Source organism: Triticum aestivum, chromosome 5B (assembly GCF_018294505.1).
Source record: "Triticum aestivum cultivar Chinese Spring chromosome 5B, IWGSC CS RefSeq v2.1, whole genome shotgun sequence".
Taxonomy (NCBI): Eukaryota; Viridiplantae; Streptophyta; class Magnoliopsida; order Poales; family Poaceae; genus Triticum; species Triticum aestivum.
In genome coordinates, this window is record NC_057807.1 from 420,318,129 (window position 1) to 420,327,168 (window position 9,040).

Here is a 9,040-nt window from a genome sequence, read left to right on the forward strand (position 1 = left end):
CCTCGCCGCGTTGACGAGCTCAGTGATCTACTCGAGCCACTCCTCATAGAAGTCATCGACCGGGCGGCAGCGAAGGAACTCCCGCGCCATGAGCAGAGCGGCCTGTGCGTTCGCCGGGCCATGACGCGAGTGGGAGGACGAAGCTGCTGGAGTCACTGATGGAGTAGCGGTGCGCCGGTCGTGGCGCACCGACGGGTGCAATGAAGAAGCTTGCTACTCGTGGCCGGTAGGGTCCGTGGCGGCGTTGGCCACCGGAGACGGAGCAAGACGAGCGCAGCCATCGCCTGCCGGAGCCCTCTGAGTGACTGCGGCCCGGCGCTCGTCAGCCATGGAGTTGTCGGAGTGACAGTGGATCGATCGATGGAAGAGAGGATCCGACGCACCCCTACCTGGCGCGCCAAATGTCGGATTACGGGTTCCGCAAACCCTTGCGAGGTTCGAACTTTGGGGTGCGTGCGGACATCTCAACCTACCCAGCCTGCCTACTCGTGATTCTCCTAAGCCTAGCATGTCGAGCTCAAAGAGACAAAGGGACACCACAGTTTATCCTGGTTTGGGCCACCTTGTGGTGTAATACGCTACTCCAGCGTTTTGGTGGATTGCCTTGGAGGGCTGAGGATGAACTAGTACAGTGGATGAACTGGCCTCAGGAGGTGAGGTGGTCTAGAGCTCAAGAGAGCTGGTGAGGTGGTCAGGTGAGAATCAATCCCATCCCCTCTATGGTGGTGGCTAAGTCCTATTTATAGTGGCATCGGTCTTCTTCCCAAATATAGGCGGGAAGGGATCCCACGACGGCCGGATTTGAAAGGGGACAAGCAATTTAGCTTATCCTGACAAAAGTAGTCTTCGTCTGCAAAAAGCTTCTGGTCGTGACGCTGCGGTGGGCTCGGTGATGACCTCCGTCCTGCCATCCTGGCGGTCTTGGTCTTGTTGCATCAGAATGGAAACCTTTGGCTGATTTCTCGGGACACCGCGCTTGTGGCTTGCCTCCTTTGCACCGAAGAGGAAACCTGCGCTCTGCGCCCGCTTGGCGCCTGCCTGACCTTGGTTGTCATGGCTCACATCAGCTGAGCCTCGTGAGGTGAACCTTGCATAGAACTCTCCGCCCCTCGGGAGCCAGCCTGAGGAGGCCGATCCCCTCGAGGGTCTTGGCGTCGTCCGCATCGCGAGGCTTAGCCCCTCGTGAGGGTCTTGAGCTGTTGATATTGAAGTTGGGCCGTATCAGGCCGTCGATGGAGCCACGTGATGGGCCGCGGGCAGGCAGGGCTGGATACCCCCATATCCAGAACGCCGACACTGACATGCGGGCCCAACCATCCGCGTGCATTGACTAGGGTAGGTGGGAGGTAGTTGGACGGCCGACACGCGGGTCCGAGGCGGACGCCGGGACGCCGCGTGCCCGTTCGTTCGTTGTCTGACCACAAAGCTGGATCAAGTATGCGCTTGAAATGAGTCGAGCCGGACAAAAAACAGACACAATTTGAGGATAGGTCGCGCGTTGAGCCGGCTCGTCTGTCCGTTTGGGCCCAAACAGACAGACCCGACGATCTGGGGTCGCGCGTAGCAACTCTTCTGCTAATCTTCAGAGGAAAAAAAGAAAGGTAGCTAGCTTCGGCCCTGCCCATGAAGTGAGTCCACCTACAAATGCTAGGACAAGTCTACAACACACGAAGCAACCCAAACCCCATCATCACGCACGTATGTAACCGAGCGGGGATGTTTTGCGGATATGGCACCCAAAGTCAAGCATTTCATCACGCATCGCCAGTCAGCAGCAAGGAACCTTTCCCCCTCGTCCTCCCCACGACTCCACCCGGCAGCTTTCTCCCCTTCCACACCGCCTTCGCCTTTGCCTTTTCGTTCCGTTTCAGTTGGTGAGGCAGGCGATCGCCGAGTCTGACAAGCGACCAACCCCCGCGAAGACAAACACGGCCAGCCACCGTCCGCACGCCACACGATCGGCTGTACTACTCGCCCGGACGGGACCGGTCCACCCGTGCGCCTGCTTCTTGGTGCGATGCGGTGCAACCGGGTCAGTCGGATGATCCAGTCGCAGGTCAATTTCTTCCACGGGGGATGTGACTTCTGGAACGGAGAAATAAACTAGCCATGGTACTGCACTGGTTGGTCATGGAATCTTCTTCCTAGTTCCTGGTTCAAAGTGGTGATGGCAACCCCTCTGCCTCCGTGGGGTTGGTGCAATAGGACTTGCTGTACGACTGCGCAGATACGCGTGAGATCGACGTGCCGAATGCCATTTCCGGTCCCAGAGGCCCTTATTTAGTGGTCTAATTTTCGAAAAACAAATCTGAACGATTAGGCGTTGATTGACGCCATCCTCGAGTAGCGTCGCGTCATTTCGTTCCATAACAAGGAAAGCAGCAGCGGCTTCTGCACTTGATGATCCGTCCAATACGCTCTCTCACCTGAATTCAGAGAAGAGCATTCACGTTTTCAAGGGGCAGTGGTCGGCTGAATCTTCCAGGAACTAGCCCCTGTAGCCAAGAGATTGGTCCAGCAAAAGAAGCGTAGACTCGTTTGTGCTTGTGGCGCCGTTTTCCGTCGTGCGGCGTTGGGATTAAAGTTCAGTTAGACTGGAAGGATACATACATACAGACAGGTGGCGGGAGAGCGAGAGGAGGAAGCGGACAAACCGATCGGCGATGGATGGATGCAGCGGGCAAAGCCGCCACCGAATCGAGAAAATCCGCTTTCGATGGGTCGCTTTTCCACGAGCGCCTCTCTGGCTCACTTTCTCCCCGAGGAAAAACCGAAAGATAAGGGGAGGGAGGAGAAATTCCGGTCCCGACATTTCTCGAAGCATTAGAAGCGGCCCAGGTGCGTTGACGAAAGGACACCCGATTCGTCCCTGCCCACCCCAGGGCCTCCATACACACGTCCCACCGTACACCACGCGCACACCAGCCACGTGGCCGCGAGTCCCGTGCTGGTCCACGGTGGGCGCTATCCACGGAGCACAGTGGAGCGAGCAGCGGCCACGGCTCTAGGGAAGCGAGGGGAAGGTTCTTATTTGGACCGGCCGGGGGCAAGCACGCAGAGCACGCACTGAAACCAGAGCCCCGGACCGAAAGCAACCTCCGCTCGCGCTTGCGACGGCGTGACCCCCCCGTCCTCTGTCTCTCCGTCCGTCCTTTATATCCCCCGCGGCTGCAGAGGCGGGCGAGGCTAGCGGAGGTAGGAGAAGAGAGGAGAGCCATCGCGGCAACCACAAACAAACCCAGCTGAAAGGCGCACACACCACCGTGCAGGTTACATGGGAGGAGGCCGCGGTCTGGTCACCGGGTTCTACGTCTGGGGCTGGGAGTTCCTCACCGCGCTCCTCCTCTTCTCCGCCGCCCTCTCCTGCTAGCTTCTCGATCAACCCTTGAATCTTGATTGATTATAATCCAGTTCTACACATACATAGATACACCAAACTTACTAGTATTAGGTAGAGAGACATCTGTTAGGTGATTGTGATTGAGCCGGCGAGGATGGCCGGGGCGGCGGCGCAGCAGCAGCAGAAGGGTGGTGGTGGTGGTGGTGGTGTGGTGAGGGTCGGCGGCGGAGGGCCGGCGCCGTTCCTGACCAAGACGCACCAGATGGTGGAGGAGCGCGGGACGGACGAGGTGATCTCGTGGAGCGAGCACGGGCGGTCGTTCGTGGTGTGGAAGCCCGTGGAGCTCGCCCGCGACCTCCTCCCGCTCCACTTCAAGCACTGCAACTTCTCCTCCTTCGTCCGCCAGCTCAACACCTACGTACGTATACCACCCTCCTCCAAACACACACTCTCTTTGCAATACTCTACCTCTGCCTTCGCTAAATTAATCACTCCCGTCTGCACCACTGATCAACGACTTACGACTTGAGTAGAGTATGCGTTCTTGTTTGGTTTTTATTATTATCTGGAAAAAAGAAGCATCTCGTTCGTCCTCTTAGAGTGATTAGAGATTAGAGATGCAAGTGATGGATCCATATCCTAGTAGCTTGTACCGGAAGAGATTACTGTGATCAGATACGCTCGGCAGCTTCCAGACACGCCCCTGACGTGTCCACGGAAAGCTCTCGGTCCCTCTAGCTTTTGTTCTCCACACGACATATTAGTGCGTACTCACGCATACTACTAGTACTACAGTCGCACAGATTGAGCGCACAGCCGGTGGATTCTTCTCCGGCGAGGAAGCTCGTAGTTGGTACTGGTAGTAAGAACTACCGTCACCGAGACCGAGGCGAGGCACGTGACATGCACGAACGGATGTTTCTGGTTGGGATTTCATTTTGCTGTCTCGGCCGTACACGTCCTAGTACTACACATACGGCTAGCCAGCGCGCATGTTCCACTGTTCGCGGTGGGGTCTGTCCAAAAGCGCGTGTGGACTTTGGGCACATCGAACGGGTGAAGTATCTCGAGCTAGCTAATTACATACTCATGTTTGTTGGACGGACAAATCTGGATTTACCGGCTAGTAGTGCAGAAGAAATACATGGAAGAAAGTGACATATCAAGCAAGGCTAGTACCTTATTTTTCCTAGTAGGCTGTTTGTTGGAACAATATGGAAGAAAGATGACGCCCAAAGAGCCCTTTCTGGTCGACCTAAAACGTAGAAAACGAGCAAAGCGTTTTACTTGTCGTGTCATGCAACGATATGTATATAAAAAAGCCTCTTTGTGCTGACCATTGACAGGGTAGGTAACAACAAATTTAGCTACGTGTGCGCGTGCCGTCTGCAAGTCAATAAACCATTTCAGTTTTAAAATATATTGGACCGTAGCTGCTTGGACAATAGAGAGAAAAGACAGTACAATTTAAAGGGGGGGGGGGGGGGGGGGGGGACATGACTAGTGCTGAGTGGTGATGTCGTCTTTGCCTTTTCCTTTTGACAAAATGTGTGCAAATAATCGAAAGGACGGATGGACGGACGCGGCACCACGTTAGAGATGGATGCCAACGGGTTCCATGAAAGCAAATTTAGTGCTTGCCCATCACTGTTTGACACCCCACGAGGTTGAGGTTTTAATTTAGCGCGTCCTCGGTCCTCATTTGTGATTGCACGGGTACTGGAAGCTTAGTGGAACTTTCGACCGGATATTTCTGTGCCCTCTTCTGGAAACTACTCTAGGAAATATAGCTTCTTATATTTATTTATTTATACGAAAATGACTCTGATATATTATAAAGGTTAAAAAATATAGGTTCTTTAGACATACACACACATGCAGGATAATTAAAATTCATGACATACACTTATACAATGCACATTCATCACATACACATCGAGATATATTTATCTTGCCGTAGTGAAAAAAATCTTCAATGAAAAGTGTCTACTACAAAGTCCTCTAAAGAATGAATTCTTGAAAAGAAATCAAACAAAATAGGCCCGTTAACTATCCATAATTATGTTTTTAATGTGCACATCGAATTGGAAATCCTACGGAAAAGGAGGTCGCTAGCATCAGATTTTATGCGAAGTTACCTTATTTCAAAAGTGGACGATGCTTCAGAAAGCATGGTTAACATTTTTTATCATCTAGAATACTATGGTCAAAACGGCAAAAAAAAATCGGGTCAAAGTTGCATACAAAGATGTTGTCGGAAAGAACATCATGGTCGTTTGATGTAGGATTCAGTAAGTCATACGTTTCATTTTTGTGTTTGTCTTATGTTTTTAGAATACCATGCTTCACCCACAAGAAAACTCAGCCAGCTCTCCCGACTAAAAGAAGATAAACAGAGAGAATCGCATGTTTTTTATTCTTCTCGCTTAATGTTTTATATTACCAAATTGCATTTTTTTCGATATACTACTCCTTTTGTTCCTAGGCACACGGCGTAGTTTGACTGTCGAATTCATGCTTTGACCATATCTCTCTCTTACAATATGTAGTCAATGGCTAGAAAATCATAGGTCATACATGAGTTCATTTTTTTACGAATCTAATGATGTCTATTTCGTGCAACATAAACTATATATTTTAGACTAACCGTTGGTGCAAGCATGCATTTCAATATGGATTTTCATCCCTAAACTCTCGTGAAAGTTTAGAAAACGTCCGTCAAATCCAAAGCCACTAAAACTTAGTCTCTCAACTAATATTCCTTCAGGGGGATCTTGACCGATGGGAGTCAAGATTGCTATTATCTTATTAAAGAACATATACTTCTAAGCTTCTAGTCTATCCCAACTCTTTCGAGCCGCTCTCCCAGTCAACATTCAAAGAAAGAACGGTGGCAAGCCTAAGAAAGTGCTAGTTCCTTTGCTGCATTGGGTAGAACTGGTATGCCCAAAAGGTTGTTCTCTTAAAACCTTTGGCAAGGGTGTGGAAAAGAGTTCAAGGTCCTTTCTAGAGGCGGGCATTAGACCATAGTTTCATGAGCCGAAGTTGGTTCCCTTTTTGTAGTGCGCAAGTCGGAGTGAACTTCAAAACCGGATAAGTTTCGTCCCTAGTAACGCCAGGTGGTTTGTGTGTGACGTGGACCTGGTTTTGACTATTATTGGTCATGTGGCCTGGCTTTGTCTGCCACATCACTTAAGTGGCTAAGGGCACCCTCTACTGGGGTCGTAGCATGCCCCTTGGTGCCCGCCACCACCGCCAACCCCTCTATGTTTAGGGTTCATGGGGGATTGAGAGTGCGGGACAGGGAGAGAACGATAAGGTGCCCTTAGCCACTTAAGTGATGTGGCGGTCAAAACCAGGCCACCGTGACCAATATTAGTCAATACTCCCTCCGTAAACTAATATAAGAGCATTTAGATTACTATTTTAGTGATCTAAACGCTCTTATATTAGTTTACAGAGTGAGTACCAAATACCAGGTCCATGTCATGTGCAAGCCATCAAAAAAGTTATTGGGCCGAAACTTATCTGGATTTATTAGTTGATGAGGGGTTGAGTTTTGATGGTTGTGGAGTTGAGGGACGATTTCTAACTCCTTGAGAATTCGGGGACGAAAAATACGCTTATCCCATTTGAATATAATTTCATATGATAATGCCCGAGTAAGACATAAATCGATGATGCCCCAATCTCGCAGGAATCAGTGAACCAAAATTAACAAAAGAAGACTCGCTAATGAGCTAGTAATGATTGGGTATGATGTTGAACTTCCAACGGACAGTAGAAGACACCTGGATATATGTGATGCCGCTCAATGTAGTAAATAATATTGAAATGTGTGGGACTAATGAAATATTTTAATGATTCTCTTTCGAAAATGTTTGGAAACAAAGAAAGCGTTTGAAAATGCATCTTGATCGACACGTATGGAAATGTACATCGCGTCGGATACTGACCAAACCGGTGTAAACTGTATGCAGGGTTTTCGGAAGGTGGTGCCGGACCGGTGGGAGTTCGCAAACGAGAACTTCCGGCGAGGCGAGCAAAGCCTCCTCTCCGGCATCCGTCGCCGCAAGGCTACGGCGACGACGACTCCCCAGTCCTCGAAAACCTGCGGAACCGGCGTAAACGTCGCGTTCCCTCGGCCGCTGCCCGTTCTGCCTCCCGCGTCTGTCAGCACGTCCGGCACCGGCAACGACCACAGCACCTCCTCGGCGTCCTCGCCGACGCGCCCGGATCTCAGCAGCGAGAACGAGCAGCTCAGGAAGGACAACCACGCGCTGGCAGCGGAGCTGGCCCTGGCGCGGAGGCACTGCGGGGAGCTCCTGGGCTTCCTCTCCCGCTTCCTGGACGTCAGGCAGCTGGACCTGCGTCTGCTGATGGACGGAGACATGCAAGGCGCGGCCGGCGGCGCACGCTCGGCGGACCAAGAGCACTGCTGCGAGAAGAAGGTGAAGCTGTTCGGCGTGATACTCAAGGACGCGTCGGCGAGGAAGAGGGGCCGGTGCGACGAGGCGGCGGCCAGCGAGCGGTCGATGAAGATGACGAGGATCGGGGAGCCGTGGGTCGGCGTCCCGTCATCCTGCCCGGCGCGTTGCGGCGGCGGGAACTGATGCGCGCTTCGCCGTGGCCGGACGGCTGCACCCAGCAGGCGCGCGCGCTGTTTTACATTTGTACGAGTGCATGGGCAGCATGGCTACGCTGATGGCAAGTTGGCAACAAACCCAACACTGGTTCCATTTCATCAACGTTGTCTTACAAAAAGCTTTAAGAAAAGCAAGCTTAGAACACAAATTAAAGTCCATAGCTCACGTACCCGTGTAAGAAACTAAGAACTAATGCAGGTACGATGGTAAGTAGTAGGAAGGTTGCAAAGATGAAGAGTATTAGAAGATTGGAATTTGGAAGATGGAGCTCATACTGATTGAAGCCACGCAGCTGGCTCCTCCTTGTCGTTGATCCGATTACACACATAAACGTTTGCAGAACTAATGCTAGGAGCACTAAGTTTGACAAGGTGTAAAGCTATACACCCCATTTGAGATTTACAGATTGTATCCTGAGGTTCTGTCTTCAAATACGTACTGATATTTTTTTTCTCTCCTCCATTTATCTCCAGTTGCAAGAATTATACTTCCTCAGTTCCTAAATATAAGTCTTTTTAGAGATTTCACTATAGACTACATACGGAGCAAAATGAGTGAATTTACACTCTAAAATATGTCTATATACATCCGTATGTAGTTTGTAGTGAAATCTCTAAAAAGACTTATATTTAGGAAGGGAGGCATTACTGCTGTTAAGTGTGGCAGTTTTGAACTAACCCCAGTTCAAAACTGTGATAGTTATTTTGGAGCGGAGCAGGGGCGGAGCTCGAAAATTTGGCCATTGAGTGCACCCATTCACTCTTTATGAGAACCTAATACTAATTTATGTAGATTAAAGTCCAATTGCAACAAAAAGTATGGACCCGTAAAGAATATAACGAAAAGAAATATAGTACTCCCTCCGTAAACTAATATAAGAGCGTTTAGAATACTAAAGTAGTGATCTAAACACTCTTATATTAGTTTACAGAGGGAGTATCATATATCACATATTGTGTGGAATTAAAAACTGAAAAGTGCAAGACGTACCTACGTTTAATGGGTGGCCTTGATATGTCTGTATCAGATATCTGGATCTGATGACCGAGCTCTC

The 9,040-nt window shown here is 50.5% G+C and overlaps 1 protein-coding gene across 1 annotated transcript; it reads left to right on the forward strand.

The window, feature by feature from the left end:
• Positions 1-3,068: 3,068 nt before the first annotated feature.
• Positions 3,069-8,445, forward strand: LOC123112198 (heat stress transcription factor B-1). The gene is made up of 2 exons (XM_044533130.1): positions 3,069-3,758; positions 7,321-8,445. The coding sequence occupies exons 1-2, from the start codon at positions 3,495-3,497 to the stop codon at positions 7,951-7,953; spliced, it is 897 nt and encodes a 298-aa protein (XP_044389065.1). The 5' UTR covers positions 3,069-3,494; the 3' UTR covers positions 7,954-8,445.
• Positions 8,446-9,040: the final 595 nt, after the last annotated feature.

Bases quoted from the DNA above. Each gene is read 5' to 3' on its own strand.
- LOC123112198 (XM_044533130.1), top strand. From the start codon at position 3,495: ATGGCCGGGGCGGCGGCGCAGCAGCAGCAGAAGGGTGGTGGTGGTGGT. The intron at 3,759-7,320 runs GTACGTATACCA...AACTGTATGCAG, and splicing joins TCCGCCAGCTCAACACCTAC to GGTTTTCGGAAGGTGGTGCC.